The sequence below is a fragment of the Argentina silus genome, assembly GCF_951799395.1.
Source record: "Argentina silus genome assembly, chromosome: 10".
Lineage (NCBI taxonomy): Eukaryota > Metazoa > Chordata > Actinopteri > Argentiniformes > Argentinidae > Argentina > Argentina silus.
Window position 1 is genome coordinate 4,497,623 of NC_139664.1, and position 22,049 is coordinate 4,519,671.

Sequence of the window (22,049 nt, forward strand, 5' to 3'; positions counted from 1 at the left end):
TTAAAAATGTATTGGTTAAGGGTTGAATCCAGCGTGAGATACATCCTCATGTGTACAGGGCCATTATTAAAAGTATTTTTCCAGTTCAACAATTGGTGAGGTGGAGCCACCAATCGAGGTAACCTGAGGCGATAGCTTTAATATCTCAGAGTGTATTGTACACCAGTACACCACAATCTCATATAGATTGTAGTGTGTCCTGATGTTGAATTGATAGACCATCTTTTTGATTAAACATTCATAGGCACCAGGACAGCAACCACTTTCCTTTGAACGTGTCAGCAGTCGCCAAATTGCAAACTGTCAATCATAGAGTGGTATGGATGGTGGTATATGAATTCCACCTCATTTCGAGGTGATCCACTCTTATAGCAAAGGTTACTCCCTCATAAAGTATACCTGACATGAATTTTGAACACCTTTTGTGTAACTCAACTATACAATCTAACCACCAAATAGTATTGCCTCAGTGGTAAAACCTTGAAAAACATCTTTTGCAATCCCCAGAATGATCTGTGGCTGTTTTTGCAAAATGTATAAATACAGATGGCTATTAATAATGACTTGAGATTTCACCCCTTTATTAACATGAATAACTACGCTAATAAACCATTTGTTAGTGCATTTATTAAGCATGAACAAGGCGTTGTGAATGCATGAAGTCATGTTTACTATGACATTAATTCATGTTTATTAATGTATCCTAATGTAAAGTGTTACCAAAATGTTCATAGAACTATTCCTTGTGGTTCTCAGTATCTCCGTTTTTAAACTCTAAAAGGTAGGACTCGAGTCACGAAAAGCACTTTAAAGGGTCAATTATATGTGGGGGCCAGGGGAGAGTAACAATCCGGTGAAGTTTACCATTGCCACGGATTCTGTCGTCAAATAGAGAGGGGTTGAGGAGGTGCTTGAAATGGAGGCATGGATTTTTACCTGAATTATCTTTAAAACGGGGAATTGAATGCACACTGCTCACCTGCGAAAAACATCTCGAGCTAACTCCATGTTTTCAATTCACGCAATGCATGTAGGTCGAGTTGTAAACAGAGAGCAGGGGGGAACGGGAATTGCATTGTGAGCAGATTTAAAGGTTTAGGGGGGTGGAGACTTGTAGACAACTTCCCATTATGTGTTTATTTCCTATGCCCCCAGAATCTCAATAGAGAGATGAGATTATAGGTTCTTGGGAAATGCTTATTAAGTTTTCAATGAACAGGATCATGATGAGTGATCAAATTAGTCACTGACGGGAAAACACAACATCAAACAATGAAGCAATATCTTTGGTAATGTTCATCATAAGTTGGGCTTGTTGGGAACCATTCTATGCTTTCATGGATACAAATTGGGGTGGATGACTTCTTAGACAAAAAAAAACATTCCAAGCTTGAAATGAGACAATGAGAAAGAGGGGAATTGAATTGACCCTATTGTGTTAATCTGTGCGTGTCAGTGCTTCTTTGAGCCCTACTTAATAAAAAACGAGTTATGCAGATGAAGACTCAAAAACGGGGAGCAGAAGCGGATAGTCTACTGGACTTAATAAAAGAGAAAATGAAAAGCTTTGTCAAAGCCCCCTCTCTCCCAAAGAGCACAACAACCCTCTGCTTGGAAGTCTGGGTCCGACATCAATGTGGAATCTTGTGTGGTTTCCATTAAATAAGTAAATGTAAATGTCAATCACATTCCGTAATGTGCATGCGTCACTTATGCAAACAGCGGCAAGAAACACAGTTCTCAACCAACGTGTGATAACAACAACTAACAATTGATTTAATCAATTCTATCTTTCCTACCCAGCCTCTTTTCACCCCCTCTGTCAATCTCTTCAAAAGATTGGGCTCTAGTTATGTCTTATACAGCCTCGGCCTTGTCAGTTGTAAAAAGTCTGTGCCCAACCTTGGCTCAAGGCGTGACTGAGCTACCCTCCAATAAATCTTTCATTGGGTGCCAACCAATGGAGGGTACTGGATACAACTGAGCAGCTTGAATACATCGGTACTGCTGGGAGAGACGTGCGCTTGCTGTAGCACTGTAGCGGCAGTGCTGCAGCGTAATTAGCACAGTGCCTACAGTACATTTGGGGAGGAACATTCTTTCTGTGTCTCTCGCTTCTTTAACAGCCCCTCCAAAGTTCTGTTCTCTGAGTGAATCCTGACCTTGAACCGTCTCTGGAGGAATGAAGTAGTCAATTAATCTCCGGTCTTAAAAGTTAAAAGCGAAATATATTATATTATAAAAAATTATATATTATAAAGAATGTACTGTAATTAATGGCTCGTTGGTTTGGGGTGTAGTGTACAGTACCACCTGCTCTCCCTGCACTCCTGAATATTGAATATAAGATATAAGATATATAATATCCCGCCCAAACGCTCGCAAACTGATTCCTGAATACCGAGCATCATTATTCCAATCGTCTCCAATCATAATCATTGTGTTTCTGAGAGAATATTCAACCCCTTACTGGTCTAAACATTTATCAAATACGTAGGCACTAACTTATGCATGATTTAAAGGTGCAATCTGTGATTCAAACAACAACAAAGCGGGCTCCCCGCCACCTTTTTTGGTAAACAGCTGGGGCTAGAGAAGTGTAACCACTCTCAATTTCACAGACAGAGCTACGGACGAAAGGACTGACCATTCATGAGATTATAATGATAGTTTTAAGTGTTTACAGTTGAACTGTTTACAAACAATGGAGTAAAACAAGCTCATATTTTGGGTTCTGATGTAAGACAGTTAAACTACAGTATAAGTTACATTCTTCAAGAGTCAATGGATATCATTAATTTAAAAGTAAAAAAATGGATGTACCAATTACAAATGGCCCCTTTACAATACAATGTTCTGCATAATTAATGGGGCAGTGAAGCTTGTTTTCTTCTTTTGGCTCTATACTCCAAGTTTGGATTTGAAATCAAGCAATTACTATGAGGTTAAAATATAGATTCTCAGCTTTTATTTAATCGTATAAGTGTACATGTTGGTTTTCACCATTTTGAAATGGCAACCCTTTTTACACAGTCACCCTATTTCAGGGCACAAAAAATTATCATAACAAAAATCATTTAATTTCCTGATGATAAGATCTTAGGCACGCACACACACACACACACACACAGGTCGTCAAATACAGTAGCAGAACCATGCAAGCCACAACTTGAGAATTAGTAGAGAAATACTAGATTCTAAATCGTTCCAAATGCCACTCACCCTCACACAGCTGTGGTGGTGTTCTGTCCCATTCCCTCCAGCACTGCAGTGGTGAACCTGATAACAACTGCCTTGAGAAATCAATCACAGTCAACGGCGATTGACTCTGTTTCAGCCCTCACACCTGGACCTCTGTAACATGGAGCACAACTCACTCCCCCTCCACCTCCACCTCAGTGAGAGTGCTGAAGAAGGAACCTCTTTTCCCACTCCCTGCTCTCTCTCTCTCTCTCTCTCTCTCTACCTCTTTCACGCTCTGTCTATCCCTCCCAGCAATTGAGCTGTCGCCTCTCTCTCCCCCCTTTTCTGCTTGGGGTCAGAGAGAGCTGTTGTGCAGCCGTCTAACAAGAGATGTGCCGCAGCAGTGGTACAGCGGATATGAAGGGGAGGGAAGAGGGGGGTGGAATGTCAGCAATACACACTTGTCTTGATTATACCCATTTGAAAACACACTGACACACAGACAGAGAGAGACAGACAGAGAGAGAGAGGCAGACAAAGACACAAATGAATTAACTGCGTGGTTAAAAGCTCGTTAATTGCATGCAAATTAAGCCATCTATATAGATTTGTCAGTGAGCAGAAGCAGTTAGAGGAAATCCTTGTGAGTGAGAAAAATGAGTGAAGGGGGAGAGCCTCATAAAAGAGCATGGAATTAGAAATTAAAATCCATATATTTTAATATTGTAGAATGAAAAGCCATAGCAATGGACGAGGTTGAGAGATGGACAGTTTTATCTAACTGGCACAACACGGCACTGAGAGTGAGTCGATATTTTAGGGAACTTGGTTAGTGTCCAAGTATGAATTCAATTCAGTTTAATTTTATTCTTCATCATAAAAAGGGATACACTTTGAATAAAATAAAAAAAGATTTAAGTATGTGGACAGTGAAGCATGTCTTCTTACGGCTCTATACTCCAAAAGTTTAGATTTGAAATCAAACAGTTAATATGAGGTTAAAATATATATTGTCAGCTTCATTTTCAGAAAAGTGAGGCGAATGAGCGAAAAAACATACAAATAACAGTATTTAAAGTATAATTTCATTTCAAGGCCATATGCAATCTTATACTTCACTCATTCTTCGGGCCGGCCCGATCAGAAAACGACGCAATAACCAACATAATAATAATGTATGATCTTTTTTGAAGTGAAGCGGGGCATCCGTTAAACAATTAATCAAGTTTCTATAGCCGTAACAGGGTCTCACAATGTACCATAATCATGTAGTCATCACATATGATAAAGACAAAGAAGCCAATCTTTTTCCCTTAGAAATTGTCAAAAGAATCAAGGTGACACAGAAAAAGATGTATTTCTCGACGAATGCAAAACTCTGACCTTCTGTAACTCTCTCTCGTTCTCTCTCAAGGACAAAAAAGTATTTCAAAGAAATAGATTAAGACCAAGACCGATCCTTTGAAATAGAAGAAAGCACTATTTTCTAAAAAGCTGCTAATAGATGTACAACCCTACAGGGATCGTCATTATTTGTGTACAAAATATAAAAATACATTTATAAAATCTGTATCTAAACCCCAATTCGTAAGAAAGACATTGCAAAGAAAGTACACAAAAATATATATATTTGTATTGTTTATTTAATTAAAGTGGTTTAGGTAACAAAAACTCAGATTCCATGTGTGCAAAAATATGTGAACGTCTTCAGTCAATAGCTTGTGGCACCTCCATTTGCAGCGTTAACAGTAAACGTCATGTACTGTATAGCCACTAATCAGTCTCTGACATCTGTTTTGAGGGATTTTTGCCCACTCCTCCTTACACAACTCAGCCAATTGAGTGAGATTTGAGGGGTGTCTGGCATGAACTGCTTCAGGTCCTGCCACATCATCTTGATTGGATTTAGGTCAGAACTTTGACTTGGTCAATCCAAAACACAAATCTTCTTTCTCCTGAGCCATTCTATAGTAGATTTGCTTGAATACTTAAGACCCATTTTCAGCCCAGCTTTAGCTCCTTGACTGATGGCTTGATGTTCTGTTCAAGAATCTCCTGGTATACCTCAGAATTCATGGTTCCCTTAATGATGTGGAGTCATCCAGGTCCAGAGGAGGAAAAGCAGCCCCAGATCTTGACATTCCCACCACCATGCTTGACTGTTGGGATAAGGTTCTTTTGGTGGTAGGCAGTGTTGGGCCAAACGTAGTGGTTTTGATTGTGACCAAAAAGGTCAATTTTGGACTCATCTGTTCAGAGAACGGACTTCCAGAAACCTTCAGGCTTGTCCAGGTGGTCTCTGGCAAAGTTAAAACGGGCAGTTTGGTCCTTTTTTGACAGTAGAGGCCATGAATGCCATTTCGATTCAGTGTTCTTATTGATGAAGCATGCAGTTACCTGAGATGCAGCAAGGGAGGTCTGCAAATGTTATGTTTGGGTTGGCTTTTACCTAATTTATTATTTTTCTTGTGGGATATTTCGGAAGGGCGTCCACTTCTAGGCCGAGTTGCTGTCATGTTAAATGCTCTCCATTTGTAAATTATTTGCCTCACAGTGGACTGATGGAGCTCAAATCTTGTTGAGATGATTTTATAGCCTTCCCCAGACTGATGTGCTCTCACTACCCTCTTCCTGATGTCCCCTGAGATCCCCTTTCCTCTCGGCATGGTGTGTTTTGCATTCACCTGTATGGGTAACATTCACTTGTATGGGTAACACAAGGTTTCTTATCTCTATTTGTCAGTCCCGATTCTACTTACCTACTTGATTTAACCAATGCAACTTGGGGTTCACTTATTTTTGCACCTGCACTAATTTCTTTATTATTTAGTTTTTTTACTACACGCATGATTTCCAAAAAACATATGGAATTGGTAAATATAAAACTGTTATGTCAGATAAAAAAAATACTTGTTCTGATTAAATAAAGATTTCATGGTAAAAACTAAAAAAAGAAGGGGTTCACATACTTTCAAGCAGCACTGTAAGACTGTCAATGCTGAGTACCGTCTGACAGGTACTGTATGAATAACATTCCCCTGTGTGTGTATGCATTCACCTCACATAACAGAAGAAATACGCCTAAATTAAATGAATTTGCCGAATATTCTTAAAAAAAAAATCAAAAACAATCTTCAATGCCAACCCTTATCCTCTTCCCCCCTGTAACCTCTCTCCTACACTTATTCCATCACTCTAATCCCCTTGACTGAAGAGCAGAGGACCAAGTCGCTCGAGGGAGAAAAACAGGGAAAGGAGAGCTAAATTAGAGAGGGAAAGTGGGCCAGAGATGAGAGATGGAGAGAATTAAAGCATAGATGGAAATGGCTCTGGGGGTAAAAACAGGAATGGAGAGATACTGTATGAGGATAAGGGTTATTAAGGGCAATGATTGATAAATAAAAACATGAGGGGCACAATCAATTTAAATTCCATTATTTTAATGAGAAACCCAAAACAATTAAGTATCATCTGAAAGCAAGGCTACAATACAACGAACCACATCCACAGGGCAGGAAAAAAAAGCTGATGAGAAGACATTTTCCAAACGAGGAAAGCACAAACAAAGACGTGGTCACAGGACTTCTTCGATCCTCACACACAAGTCCCCGTGTTCCAATTAAGACAGCAAACAACATAAATAAAACAAAAAAGCTGAACGTAATTCAATTAGTCTACAAACTACACAAAAAAACAAACATCAAAGACTATCCTGCAGTGTCATTTATTTGTTCAAGCTATGACAACAGAAACACCAACCATTCCCTGATCCCAATTTCCAATTCCTACCTGGTGACAAGGATTTCTAAATCTACGGTGGTCCTCAACCTTCAGTGACACTCAGTGACCTTAACCCTAACCAACACTTTTACTTAAAGTAGCTCTCTGTAGGTCTCATATCATATTGCTTTCAATACAAACATAGAGAGCTCCATCAACACCACTGACCCACCAGACAGGGATGATAATTCCAGGTTCCACACAGCCCCTGAGGTATTGGAGGTAATCAATATGACAGTGGAGCCTTTAAGTTTATCAAGCCCTTAAAGATAGCCCTAGTGTTACCACCATCATTGCACAACATTCACCTGTCTATATGAACATGCCTGGTCAGGTGTGGAGACTCCCCAAACAGAGATGGAACCTGTTCGTTCATGTACTAAGATCAAGTCATTTGTACCGAAAGGCAAGGTGGAAAAAATTGTTGAATTCACCTGGGATAAGTGGCTTGTGGTGAGGGAGAAGAGCTGGTTTCTATGGCTTTGATTGACTTCTCAGTTCCGAGTGTGTGTGTGTGTGTGTGTGTGTGTGTGTGTGTGTGTGTGTGTGTGTGTGTGTGTGTGTGTGTGTGTGTGTGTGTGTAGGTGGGCTGGCAAACACAGCCTTGTGTTAAGAGTTCAAGGGACAACAGTGTAGGGCTGATATGGCAGCATCTTCTGTCGATTGTTAATGGCAAAAATCCATGTGGGCTTGACAAAGCTCAGGTTGCCATTCTCCAAGAGCGCCTGTGGGGGAGGGTGGGAGGGAGGGAGGGAGGGGGAGAGAGAGAGATGAATAAATGAATGAATGTCAGGGGGAGGGAGTCGGTTTCATAATGAAGCGGGGAGTGACCAGCCCCTCCTCAGAGCGAATGAGGGTTTGCTGTCAGCCCAAATTAAAAAATGGGACAACATGTGGGTCAACGACATATATATTTAAACAGCTCAATATTTAGTGAAGGCACTTTGCATTGCAAATTAGTCAGTGTGGAATACAGCGAATACAGATGTACTTGGAAAAAATACATTACATCGAAAGCAGCCAACCTGCCTGCACCAGCAACGTTGGAAAAACACCACTTTGCTCAAATGTTTTTTTTGTATTTGTTTTGTATTTTTTTAAATTATACCTATCCAGGTAAAATGGATCACTTATTCCACTTAAGATAATTGTTTGGTAGCTTGAGTGGAAAATAAAGCAGTATGATTTAATTCTGAGCCTTTTGGCGAACATTTGTTATTCATGCATTTCTGTCTCTCTTTTAGGGTAAATTATAGAGCGAGCGCTGAGCACGGACGACTAAGCAGGCTTTACACACACACACACACACACACACACACACACACACACACACACACACACACACATACACACATACACACATACACACATACACACATACACACATACACACACATACACACATACACACACACACACACACACACATACGCATACACACACACACAGCACGCATACATAGACCAGTGATGGGCTTTATTGTACCTCACTAAAAGCAACAGCTTTCCCACTTCACAATGACATCAGAGCCTTGAAAAAACATTTGCGTGTGTGTGCGTATATATATATATATATATATATATATATATATATATATATATATATAAACATGAGTGTGTTTGTGAATGTGTTGAACGTCAGCCAGGGGGACAGATGAGCGAGGTCCCACTCACGTCCTCAAAGGAGTCATGCCAGCCCTCGCTTGTCACCACAAACTGCACCTTCTCACTCATGTAGTCCTCAATGGCCCTGGAGGAGAGACACAACGAGGGAGGGGGAAAAGAACAGTGAGGGAGTCATTTTAGGCAAGGTGAGTTAAAAATCTTGTAATATTCTTTTTGTACATCTTTCAAGGCCAACTTGAGATCCAGATGCAAAATGTTTTACCACGGTTCAATGACGCAAAACGATTCATCCTTTGGTGCATTTTATAACTCCTTACCCGTTGAAGGCGACAATGTACCGCAGAAGTAGGCGTCTGTCATTGTTGGGGAACTTGCCATAGAGGAAGAATCTCTTCCCAGTCAAGAACTCTGAAGGTAATGAGAAAATGAGATGGAGAGTGTGACAGATGAGCAGGGAGAGAGACAGAGACCCACTGCACAGCAGCAGAGGAACCACTACGGTTCGTACATAAAGGATGAAGGGAATTGTATGCAATTTGACACCTTAACGTCTGAGAGTGACAGAGGGACAGCAGTAATTTTAGACGTTCAATGAGACACAGAAATAACAGTTTGACACACAGACAGCACATGAAGACAGTCAGAATTACAGAAATAAGAGAGGAATGGGCAGCCTGATAGTAGTCCAGACAAACAGAAGGACAGGACATACAGTGCATAAAGACAGACAGAAGGACAGGACATACAGTGCATAAAGACAGACAGAAGGACAGGACATACAGTGCATAAAGACAGACAGAAGCACAGACAGACAGTAAGAGGGACCGACATTCTGATGGTGGAACAGAAGGAAGTAAGGATGTTAATGACTAACCATTAATCGGTTAACCGCCAACTAGAACTTTAACCGGTTATGCTTATCGGTAGATTTTGTGGAATCACATTGGCTTCTTTGTCTTTTTTTACAGGGTAGAGCAAAAGAGGTTGATAAAAGATTTTCCCTTCTATAAGTGCATTTTGTGCAATTCAAATTTCTCTCTCACACAACATTTTTATGAGATCAATTTGAAAATGTTTAACAGTTCTGTCCTCCACATTTGTTAGCTTTACTGTTGTGGATGTGGGCTGTGGGTGTAATCATAGACAAACTGGGCAAAGTTTGAGGAGATGCCACTATGACACAATGTCGCAATGCTTGCCAAGCCACCTGGATTGAAAACATTGTTGATATGTTTGCCAATATGGTAATACGATTAGCCCAGACACGCAGAAAAGTTTGAGCGAATCATACAGACAATCTTTGAAATATTAAGAAAGATGTACTGCATGGGGCAAGATTTCAACTCAGCTTGAGCAATGAGGTAAACGGACAGTATAGTGGTGCCTCTGCATGGTCCTAAAGCCAGCTGATTACTCACCCGCCTACCAGACCACGCATTTCTATTTTGTGGGTCACGTCTTTTACATTTTGGAACTTTTTATTCGGTTATTAACCAGTTAATGTGGGTCGGATTGTCGAAAGCAAATAAATAAATAAATAAATAGTTCATCCCTAGAAGTAAGGATAGACAGGCAAGCTGATGGACAGACAGACAGACAGAGACAGACAGGTAGAAGGACAGACAGACCTGGTAGCTCAGGGATGGGCTTGTCCTCTTCGGCCTCTGCGTCTGTATTCTCATCCGTTGAGCCGCCGTACAGGTCCTCATCCTTTACCGCTCCTTTCCTCTCCTTCTCTCCCTTTACCGCTCCTTTCCTCTCCTTCTCTCCCTTCTTCTGCAAACTCGTGCTCTCAACCCTGTAGGTGAAAGGACGAAAAAAATCAAGAATTTTAAATCAACCCTCTGGCTGGAGTGTTTTGAACGAATCTATCCATCCGGCCTAAAAAGCCAAGCATACAACACCACAACAAAAAGGCAACTTACAGACCCAGAAATGTCCGTTAAGTGCCCACAATCACACATCCACCCAAGGCTTTAGATGGAAGAAATAGACGGAAACGGCGGAAGCCCATTTCAGAGTGGTCTTTCGTTTTGTTTGGTTTCGTTTAATGTAATTTCAGACTTCTATAAAAGGCGCTGCTGCACGGGAGCGATTACGAACAGACCGCCCCGTCCGCTGACGAGCGACGCCGTTCATTGACATGCAACGCAACACGCAAATCCGACCGCCGCCGCCGTCGCCACCGCTAATTAAAGTCAATGAGAGCAATCTCTCTCCCTCTGTCTAGCGCCAGCTTCCTGCTGCTTCGGTACGCAGTGATGGGGAAATGATAGAGAGCAACACTACGATGGTGAAATAACAAATCTGTGTGATTATACCGTCTGAGCTGTGAGAGGGCAGCAGACACAGGAGGGCCCGTCGACCCAGAGGCACTCCGGGACATGGGGTTCAAACGCACCGCAACCTGATATGAGTGACACGGCATTAACGATAATTAAAGATCGTTACCTTTTCAGCTCGTCCTCTGTGTCCATGCCTGACTCGTCGTCCTCTGTGGGGGGAGAAGGGAGCGAAGAGTTATTTGTCAGCAGCAACTTGGGCTCGCACTGGACACTTCCTAGGATTTTAGCCAATCTAGGCATAATATTTCAGCTCACTTATGGACTACAGTAGACCAGAAGTCTCCATGCCTAACTAGTTTTGGAATATCAGTTTTCCACAGATGGCCTACGGGAGAATAACTCACGGCAGGGAACTTCGGTTCTAATTAAACAGTTAATTAAACTACAGCAAACAGGCTGGTGAACAAACCACTTCAGGGCTGATATCTAGGTGCATCTCCATAGTTTAAATTATTCTTCTCCTTGTCTCAGTATGCATTGATCTGAATGAACTGGACGGGCCAAAGCTAAATTAATGGGTATGCTTCAGCCCAATTGCTTTTCCCTGCTGTAGCTAAGCACCTTGTGTGTATTTTCTGATTGGTATATAGATGGAGGAGAGGAGACTGGAAGAGGAAGCTACTTCAGACTATTGAGATTAACATCTGTAATTCGTTTCTCCTTCACCATTCCTCCTCGACGGGATGTGGAGGTGAACCCGTCCTGTGTGTGCCTCAGTCGTGCTCCCTCACCAACGCACCCCAGCACTCTACTCCTGGCCTTGCATTAACATAGAAATGAGAATCATGCACAAGTCCTTTTACAGAGATTCCTTCCGTGGAAGTACTTCTTCCCTTTTCCTTGATCCTAGAGCCGCGTGCGTCCCCTCTCTTCCTTTCCTTTCTGTGGCGTCGTCGTCGTCAATCCTTCTACCTCCGCACACGCCATTAAACAGCAGTATCTTAAGCTTTTAGTAAGCTTTTCTTCTCTCCTCCTCTCTTCCCTCGGCTCGACTGTTCCTTCACTTCTCTCAATTCACTGCATCCTCTTCGGTTTTAGTGCTGTGCTTTCCCTCCCTTTCTGTGATTTGAGCTATCGCGCAATTTATATATATATAAGGCTCACTTCCACTGCTATAGAAAAAACACCAATAGCACACCGACATGTTTACCAAAACAACTTCTGTGAACAACAATGCTTCTGAGTGGAACATTTCTGAGGGAGTTCCGGGAAGAGAGAGGACTACAAGCAGGTCCCTTTGTCCTCCTTTATGAACACACTGTCCCATGGCCCTTCAATTTTGAAACACATGCTTTAGTTTAGTCAACTGTTATGAACAGAAAACGCATTGTTGGCTCATTTGGTTTAAAAGTCATTACAATGGCGATGCACAACGCATGCCATGCGAACGAGTGTCTGTTGTTCGTTTTACCTCTTCGGCTGCCCCGAGTCTTTGACAAAAGTGTTGTGTTATATCTGTCTCCACTCTTGTTATGTATGTCTCTCAGTATGAACCCCGCAATTTCCTCTCAATTCTCCTCTCTCCCTCATCTGTCTATTTTCTCCATCCCACTCTTCTAGGGGCAGGCTGTCCACTTCACCCTCTCGCCAATCTTCTCATCCCTCCTCTCAACTCTCTGTCTCAGGTGGACCCGGGCCTTCTTTTAATTGAGAAATGAGACTTGAGGCCCATCGGCTGTTGCCCTGTAACTGCACTTCAGACGGATTGCCCTTGCTGTGGATAATATACACCTCCACCTCATTTCCTGTGACAAGTACAATTGACCTCAAATTAAGGGCCATATCAAGCCCAGGAAGTACAGGGAGAAAACGGTCTGGAGTGATTATTTGAGATGTAGTAGTGATGTGTACGTTCTATTTCTGGCGGAACTAAGGTGTGTGTGTGTGTGTGTGTGTGTGTGTGTGTGTGTGTGTGTGGCGTGTGTGTGTGTGGCGTGTGTCCAAACCTGGTCCATCTGCTTCTGTTGAGCCACCATACTCATCCTCTTCTTCCTCTTTCTTTATGGCCAGCTTTTTAGGGGTGACTTGCCTCTCAGCCTTCTGTGGGGTCTTTCAAGGATAGAGATTGAGGAGTGGATGGAGGACAGAAGGAGAGTAAACAGAAATAAAATAAGAGATAGGGTAAAAAAAAATCATTTGATGTCAATAATTGTCTAAGTTAGCCATGTCATTGTGTGTCACATTACTTTGGTGGGATGTGATAGGGTCAAACAGAGGCTTAAGAGGGCCCTTACCCTTCTCTCCTTTTCTTCCTCGCTCTCGTCATCCTCCTCTACCTCGCTCTCCGAGCTGGAGTCTGCTCCATCCATCAGGTACCTGGCAGATCCGATGGAGAGAGTTTAGGGAAAGACAACAGGGAGGGAGGCAGTTGAACACAAACACAAACAAAGAGTGAAATTTTTTTTTGAAAAAGTTTAAAAATGAAGCAACAAATCTGAAAAGAAATGAATTGTGGTAAACAACATGGGCAGAGGCAGGCATCTAGTTAAAAAGCAGATGATGACACTGCCAGCAATTCTTAGGTTATGTAATCGTTGAAAGGGAAAAACTTCAATGAGAAGTGAAGAGTGAACAAAAAGGTAGATCTCAAATCCAGACAGATACAGGCTACCAACCTACACCGACACATGTAGAAATGAAAAGCCATAAACACACACAGACGTAAGACCTTTTTTCCACATAGACGCCCTCCAGACGCCCTCCAGACGCCCTCCAGCCCCCTTAAGTTACTTTGAGATTATCAGCATGGGAGAGCTGAGGGCAGCTGCGGTGAAATACCACCGTTAAGGGTAATCATCATCACTCCTCACACTGTAACTGAGATCCAGTGCTTAGCTCCATTTCTCATGTATCCCACAGCACTGGTGAAATTGGAATATGAAAAAGGAGTAGGGGAGCTCATGTACACACACACACACACACACACACACACACACACACACACACACACAGCTACAGAGGAGAGGGTACAGGACTTATACCCTCATTTGTCGCTTCCACAGTTCTTATGGAAATCAATCCAATATCGTGGATTGAGTTCAGATGGAATTGTCCAAGACATTTAATTAAGGGTAGCTAATGGATGCCTCGTCTAACCTCCACAGGGAAGTGCGGGAGGAGTCTACTTCCCTCTGCATTAAGAACGCAAAGTATAAGCAAAAGAAGCTTTCTTCACCAAGGATGTGGGGGTATTTGAGGTGGCAGATGGATGGTCTTCCACAATGAACACATCATGAATAAATAAATATTATAATAATTTATTATATATTATTATATTTATTATATAATATTATATTATTATATAATATTATATTATTATAATATTATATAATAAAGAATATTATAATAAAACACGCTTCCTATAACACAGCACAGACAAACACGTCTCCATTCCCATGTTCGACCATAACTAGTCTGGCTTATTTATAAGTTAACAAGCTATACAATGTTTGTTTACAATTTAATTGTTTACAAACAATGGAGTAAAACAAGCTTATATTTTGGTTTCTGATGGGGTAAGAAAATTGAAGCTCATGGAGGCATTTATAAAGAATCAATGGATACATATCATTCATTTGAAAGTACAAAAAATGAATGTACCAATTACAGATTGCCCCTTTAAAGGTATATGAGCGAACATATGGATGCATAATAGTCTTTGTGCAGCCCTGGGCATTAGCGTACGAGTGCGCCGATGACCTTGTTCCTGTGTGTGCACGAGTGTGTGTGTGTTTGTTTGGGCACTTGTCATCTTCAAAGGAAGTGGACCTTTTAATTACCCATAGCAGATGCAGCTTTTAAATAAGGAATACATAATCAGAGCCATGCACTCAACAGAGCTGCACAATAGAGAGGGGGCCGCGGGGGGGCCGTAGTTAGGCCGGGAACCAGGAACAAGCGAAAGAGGACTGAGGGAGAGAGGAGGGAGAGAGAGGAGGTCAGTACAAAAGCAGTGATTGTGAGGGGAGATGGAGAGAGAGAATGACGACATAATAGTCTCCAGTAGAGAGGGGGGTCAGTGCACACAATCTACCACAAACTACAGCTAAATTGTGATAGACCAGATATGTGATATAACGCTAAATATCCCATTAATATCGGTGTGTGAATAGCTGTATAACCTTCGAGCAAAGCACAATCGATAGCTTTCAGCAGAGCTTCCATAACAATACAGCACACCTACTTGATGATCTCATATGTCGATATTTGATGGGTGAATATATACATTTGTCCGTGAGACACATTTAGCTGAAGCAACACTACAAAACCACTCATTATCACCCTGAACGGGAGTATGGAACAGTGCAGTAGTGTCAAAGTGCGACAGTGAATAACGCAATAAAAATAATAACTGAAAGATGTTCACTCAATGTGGAAAAACACCAAGTAACCCTCCAATTATTTCAGGCCTTGCTTTTACGAACTTGTTCTTCAACCATCCATTATTCAATACACACATAGAGTCATTTGGACTGAAGAGAGGGGCCTTCGTTTGCTGTCGTCATTGAAAAGCAGGCTGTAATGAGCAGGAATGATTAGAGTGGTGGAGGTGGATCAGGCTGAATACGTGATCACAGCAGGGAGGCATCAACTCATCCAAGGTTACAGTCCTCAGTGTAAAGCACCGGCAGAGTCATGGCAAGACGAGGTTTAGAAGCGCCTGTCAGACAGTATCAGGATCAATGGATAAAATAGTAGAGTTGCAGCTTGGCTTTAAAGCTTGGAATAAAAGCTAGTTGTGATGGCAGGTTTCTGACAGTGTGTAAGCCTGCCCTGCACACAGATAACCCATTAATCTAAAGCAGATTCCCTTTCAACAACGCACTCAAGCACCTCAAAACGTCTGGGTCTTAGAGAAGCACTATATCAATTCCATGTATTAACATTACCCTCAGTCAAGTTGTATTGCCTGGTCTGTCGAAGACGTCTGTTGTAAGAACAATTACTTGAATTGAACTACAATGGAAAGAAAAGACTACAAAATAAAATGATATACAGTATGTATGTGTGCATATAAAAGACTAAAAATAAAATTACATATGCATGTGTGTGTATAAATATATAGTCTGTATCGCCTTTCATATACAGTAGTCATTGAAAGGCCCTCCGATTCTCTCCTGCTGCATCCTAATTCTCTATGCCTTTTCCCTGAAGTGTGGACTTGTCACTCCCCCACATCAAAAGGAACAGACTAGTGTAAGAGCCTCGGGTGAAACTCCTTCAAGCCTGTGCTTACACCAATCCCATGTTTTTGTAATCCTTGTAATTGGGAGAGTGCATAAGGGTACACTCCAGGAAGAAGAGGAGAGAGAATTGGGACACGAGTCTCTTTTCTCCCTCTTTTCTCCCTCTTATACTCTCTCCTTCTCCCTCTCTCTCTCCCTCTCTCACCGTTTGAAGGGGATCTTCTGCCTCCTCTTATGACAGTCCAGTACCCACTCCTTCCGGACAATGATGCCACCTGCTGCCTTCACTTGGCTGTACTTTGGTGTGTTGGAAAAGGCACAACTGTAGGAGGAAAAGACACACATTTACATTCATGGCATTTTTAGCAGACGCCTTTATCCAAAGCAACTTACAACAAATACATTTGTCTTAAGTAGGTGAATCACCTATCCATCAGGTCATCGTAAGAAAAAGTAATCTATGCTTGGACCAGGGGCTATTGACAGTCACAATGCTAGAAGAAGGAAGAATTACAAAACACACACACACAGTCAGTGACCATACTAAAGGGAAGGCAGATCACTTGGCACGATGAAAAGACGTGGATTAGGGACTTTAGGGAACTCTTATAGCTAGTTACACTAGTGTTGCTTTTACAACAGACGGCGCTGAGCATATGTTGGCTCTCAAAGTCGGCAAAGCTACATGCTGTGCAGTTTCTAGTTAACCTCTGTGGCTCAGTTGGTAGAGCATAGTGCTAACAACGCTTGGGTTGTGAGTTTGATTCCTGCTGGGACCATATATACTGAAATGTATGCACTCACTGCAATGTAAGTCGCGTTGGATAAAAGCGTCAGCTAAATGGCGTATATTAACCGGTTTCCCTATTCAACATCACCATTAGGCTCCATTTCCATTCCATGTTTATTTCAGCGCTACTGACTATTCAGATTATGATGATGACACGGCCCGATCTCTGTCTCACATGTCACTCACATGAGATGTGTAGCGTCAGGGGTCCAGTCTGGGCGGTACTTGCCCCCCATGGCCAAAGCCTTGTCCCTCAGGTCCCCTCTGAAGGGGTTCTGGAAGCCGCTCAGTACAAACACCACGCCCTCCATGATCTTGTTGAGAGGGAGCGACTCAGAGCTCTGGGCTTTCTGGGCTTTGGGTGTGGGTCTGGGTTTGGGCTCTGGTTTGGTCTGGCTTTCCTTCTTCTTATCATGGGTCTTCTGGGCTGGGGGGGCTGAAAGGTGGTGTGGGAAATGATGCATTTACTACAAAGTTATTTTTAATATCTTGGACTTTATTCAGACACGCATAGATGGACAAAGGTGAGAGAGTGTGCTAATGAATGGGCAGGTGTGTGTATGTGAGTGTGAGGGTGAGTGTGTGTGTATGTGAGTGTGAGTGTGTGTGTATGTGAGTGTGAGGGTGAGTGTGAGGGTGAGTATGTGTGTGTGTATGTGAGTGTGAGGGTGAGTGTGTGTGTCAGCAGGGTCTTCCTCACCTTTGGCAGTGCTGGGGCTGGGGGTGCTGGCTGCGCTGGGTTTGGCTTTAGGTTTGGGGGTGGCTGCGTTTCCCTCAGGGGAGCCCATGGGACTGGGTTTCTTAGAGAGGGGAGGAGCGGGGGCGGACTGGCGCTCTTTGCTGAACTCAAACTTCCTCTTAACTGCTGCCTGAGACAGAGGAAGAGGGAGGGATGGGAGGTAAACAACTTATTTTCTGTCCTGTAGATCAAATCATATCTGACTAATATATTTTTTTATTGAAATGTTGTTATTTTAGAAACTTTTTTTTTCAAAGTTTACCCAAAAATAAATTCCAAAATAAAGGACTAGTCCAAAACATCCTGGAAGACATAAAGGCCGCCCGCTTCAACCAACACAGGCAACGCAGGTCTTTGGTCGGTAAAGAAATACAATAACACATAAATCCATCCTGTGATCCCGCCATTCCTCTGGCATAAACAAGTTATCCATCTCCGAGCCACTGGAACGATGCGTATGGTAGCACAAGATAAGACACTGTTTCGGGAAATATTGCCCTGTCGTCGTCTCCTCTCATAACGATCTACGATTTACAATGTTTTTACAAAGATTAGATTAGATTAGATTAGATTCAACTTTATTGTCATTGTGCAGAGTAAGATGAGGGTCATCATTGTGCAAAGATCTACACAGCATTAGATATGAGGGTCTGCCAAGGGTGGCAGACGACAAAAACAACAACCATATGTAGTCTGTAGTCTGTACTGTATTATGTAGTCTGTAGTCTGTACTGTATTATGTAGTCTGTAGTCTGTACTGTATTATGTAGTCTGTAGTCTGTAGTCTGTACTGTATTATGGCCAAGTTGGCTGCATTCCCTTGGGAGTACATCATCTAATAGCGTAAGGTAGTATCCATCTTGGCTGGTCAAGGTGAAGCCGTTGCCCTTACCTGTGGTGAGTTAGAGCTGGAGGAGGAGGGTTGGCTGGACCCAGACCCAGACCCTGACCCAGACTGCAGGGCAGCAGCTGCATAGCTCAGCTTCTCACTCTGTGGAGAGACTGGGGGAGGAGGAGAGAGGATGGAGGTTACAGAAACATAACAAAATACACTCGCACAGAATATGGAAATAGCGTTTCAAAGAATACCTGTTGTTATTCCAAAGGACATTCCATTTAATTCATTCATTCAACACACCAATGCAAATGAGAGGCCAGCAATCTGACTTGAGCTGTTGCTGAATCTCAGAGTAGGACTATGGTTAAGCAGACCTACCCTTGAGACCAGGACTAATTTTAGATGTGCTCTCCCTGCTGAAGAAGAGGCTGCCAGGCTGTAGATTGGGGCTGGTCGAGGGGGGCTCATCCTTTACACGAAACTGGCCCAGTTTAGTCAACTTCTGTCGGGGGGGGGTAAGAGAGAATTTGAGTCGAGAGAGAGGGATGTTAGAAAAGTACAGGACAGTGTCCATAAGCATATTACTCCAAAATCAAAGTACTGTATTTTTGGCAATTGTTTCCAGACTTTAAACTAACGTTGCCTTATCTTGAGACGAGTCTCCATCCCACACCATCTGCTATCAGCTGCAAGCCTCAGTATGAAATAAATCTTTAAAAATAACTAAATCAGACTGTGCCTTTATTTCCCATTCTATTAGTTACCCGGCTTTCTGGTCTTAAGAGTAACATAACATGTGAGAAGAGAAAGAGGCCGAAGGCCAAGGCTGAGCTCTTCTTACCGGCGGTGTTGTGGTTGGAGGATCGTTTTTGTCTGGCGTTGAATGGAACTTCACAAAGGCCACTCCATATGCTATGCTCTTGAGGTGGGAGAACAAGGAGAATATTTAACTGATTGTCATTTCTTTCCATCATCGGTATTGATTGATTTGTGTAGAGCACAATATACAAGAGGGTTGTTCAGTTCTCATACGGGTGAATAACTGCGAAACTGAAAAACTCAACTAGATCTTGTGTTTGTGTTCCCCCTGCTGGTTGGAAAGTTAGGGACCCTATTTTGCTTACCAAAAAATACTGTTTTGTGAAGATAAATAGATGTACTACTTTTCACATAACTTTCTAACAAATCACCCATTTTGCTTTGATTTATGTAGCATCACATTGGCCTACACAAAAGCCGACTCTCCCAGAGTGCCACTCACCTTGCTGTACGGCTGGCTGCAGACAATCTTCACCCGGTCCCACTTCTCCTGGGCTGCAGCCTTCACCAGCTGGTTGGGCCCAAAGAAACGCACCCGGTTGGTGTTGGTGCCATTACGGCTCTCCGTAGGGGACATAAAGGAAGATGTAACTAGCAGAACCTGTATGAGACAAAATTAGCGGGTTAAGGTAGGGAAGATGGGGAAGACAGGGAAGTTGCTACTCTGCATAGCTATTCAAGAGAGAGAGAGAGAGAGAGAGAGAGAGAGAGAGAGAGAGAGAGAGAGAGAGAGAGCATATTTCTCATTCAGTCTGCAAAGTAGACATCATCGAAGTGATGGACACACGGTGAGTCACTAGCGGATGGCATAGCATAGCCTACCTCATAGTCCTGGTCTTTGACAGACGTTGAGTGCCCCACCAGCACCTCTATGAAGGCAGATCCTTCATTTCCTATGTCTATGCTGTGCACCTGCTCTTCTTTCTCAAACTGAAACAACCAGAAAATGACATGAGTTGCAGACTTGGAAAGAACTGAGGAATAGAGGATATATATATATATATATATATATACACACACACACACTTTTTTCTCTCCAAAACGTCCAACAATGACAGTTCATGTGTAGGTTGAATAGTTACCTGGAGAATGACTGACGTTTGTTTCTCCCCAGCCCTCGCTGCTTTCCATTTTCTGTAGGTGTCAGAGCTCAGCAGGTTGTCAGCTTTGTGCGTCTGCAGCAAAACAGTTAGGACTGTATCATAAGTAACGTACAACGGTTACTGCTGTTATGTATAACCAGGGGCTCTTGGGGATCAGGGGTGCTGGCTAAATAAATACACTATCATGCAAAGTGTTCAAATAATGACTGCGTGTTCTTAGCGGCTATGAAAATCCTCAGCCATATAGCACATTGATCGATCTTAAATCATTGGGAGTTAAGAAGTGAACTTACATTGTCTTCGCTGCTGCAAGACACGACGTGCTTGAGTTGTATCTCAGGCATGTCGAGTTGGCCACACTTGACTTGTTTTGAAAAAGTGCAGCAAAGTAACACCAATTTCTTACAGATGAATTATGGCTTGTCAGCTATTCCATGTAACAAAAACATTAATTAAAAAAAATACAAAGGACACGTAATCGTCATTGATTAAGTAACTAAAAGTAAATATATGATTAGCTAGCTACTTAGCGAGCAAGCTAATGCTAGTTAGTTGCTGTCAAACAATGGAGCACGCTAGCTAGCTAGCTAGCCTCGCTACTGTCTGCAGATGGCAGTGGGACCTGCGTCTACATCGTCCATATGAGTGCACTTTTTTGTAATGTTTTGTGTTTGCTGCTTTGTATTTTACTTCCCTATAAAGTTGCTAATACAAAGACTGACACCAGCACAAAAACAACCGTCTAGATATGTATCCAAACTCAATTTCGCACCAAAATCCCTCTCATTTCACAACCTCTGACATCAGACCCGACTGTCAATATTTCTAGCCAATCAAAATCGCTACTACTGGCAAGGCTTCTTCTTTGGTGGTGGATGTTGCGTGTAGCAACTAGCCCGGTGGCGCATCGGTCACCTAGTGGGTCCTGGTTGTGAAACAAAAATGAACTCAGCGGGAGTAAAAGCTCATGAAAACGATTTATTTTACCAAAATAATAGAATCATAAATGTTCTACAACATAACGACAGCATACAGATTACGTTCTTTTGGGGATCTGGGAAAATTGCAATGGTCATTTCAATTCATAGTATTGAATAACATACTAAATGAATCTTGAGCGTGAACAACTTCATCCTATCATAACTCAAATTATAAGGTTGTATTACTACTCCATTGCTTATCAATACAAAAAATGTAAAGCTACAAAATGTTCTGTATTTCAATTTTAATAAATTTACTGAAATTTCAAAAAACGTATTTTCGCTTTGTCATTCTGGGGTATCTGTGGATTGATTCTCAAATTCTTTTTAATTTAATCGATTTTAAATTGAGTCTATAACACAACAAAATGGAAAATGGAAAAAGTGAAGGGGTCTGAATACTTCACGAAGGCACTGTATATCACCCCTTCAGGGTGGTTATTGTTTACAAAGCCATATACAGGGTGTGAAGTGCAGCCCCATAACACAACTGTACAAGTGGCGGGGCAGACGTTATTTCCTCAACGACGAATCCCAGAATGTGATCCATGTCCAGCATATAGTTGTTAGTTAAAATGTAATATCCACGTGGTCGACCTAAAAGTGAGATGTAGCCCTTGTAAGTAACAGGATAATTAAAATGTACAGTTGTATTACATGC

The 22,049-nt window shown here is 42.2% G+C and overlaps 1 protein-coding gene and 1 long non-coding RNA gene across 3 annotated transcripts; one reads left to right on the forward strand and one right to left on the reverse strand.

Annotated features, from left to right (window-relative positions):
• Nucleotides 1-7,376: 7,376 nt before the first annotated feature.
• Nucleotides 7,377-7,633, forward strand: LOC310811157. The gene is made up of 2 exons (XR_014554460.1): nt 7,377-7,515; nt 7,548-7,633. It is a non-coding gene; the product is annotated as an uncharacterized lncRNA (long non-coding RNA).
• xrcc1 (X-ray repair complementing defective repair in Chinese hamster cells 1) lies at nt 7,551-21,202 on the reverse strand. Of its 2 annotated transcripts, none has more exons than XM_083679241.1 (17): nt 20,702-21,202; nt 20,388-20,480; nt 20,128-20,235; nt 19,748-19,906; nt 19,328-19,405; nt 18,865-18,988; nt 18,541-18,650; nt 17,610-17,778; nt 17,096-17,345; nt 16,325-16,441; nt 13,168-13,249; nt 12,880-12,973; nt 11,040-11,082; nt 10,217-10,386; nt 8,906-8,996; nt 8,637-8,712; nt 7,551-7,688 (listed from the first exon to the last, which is right to left on the reverse strand). In XM_083679241.1, the coding sequence occupies exons 1-17, from the start codon at nt 20,750-20,752 to the stop codon at nt 7,581-7,583; spliced, it is 1,923 nt and encodes a 640-aa protein (XP_083535367.1). In that variant the 5' UTR covers nt 20,753-21,202; the 3' UTR covers nt 7,551-7,580. The 2 variants fall into 2 exon arrangements, with proteins under 2 accessions (XP_083535367.1, XP_083535366.1); XM_083679240.1 differs by having other exon boundaries at nt 12,880-12,982.
• Between the last annotated feature and the right edge of the window lie 847 nt (nt 21,203-22,049).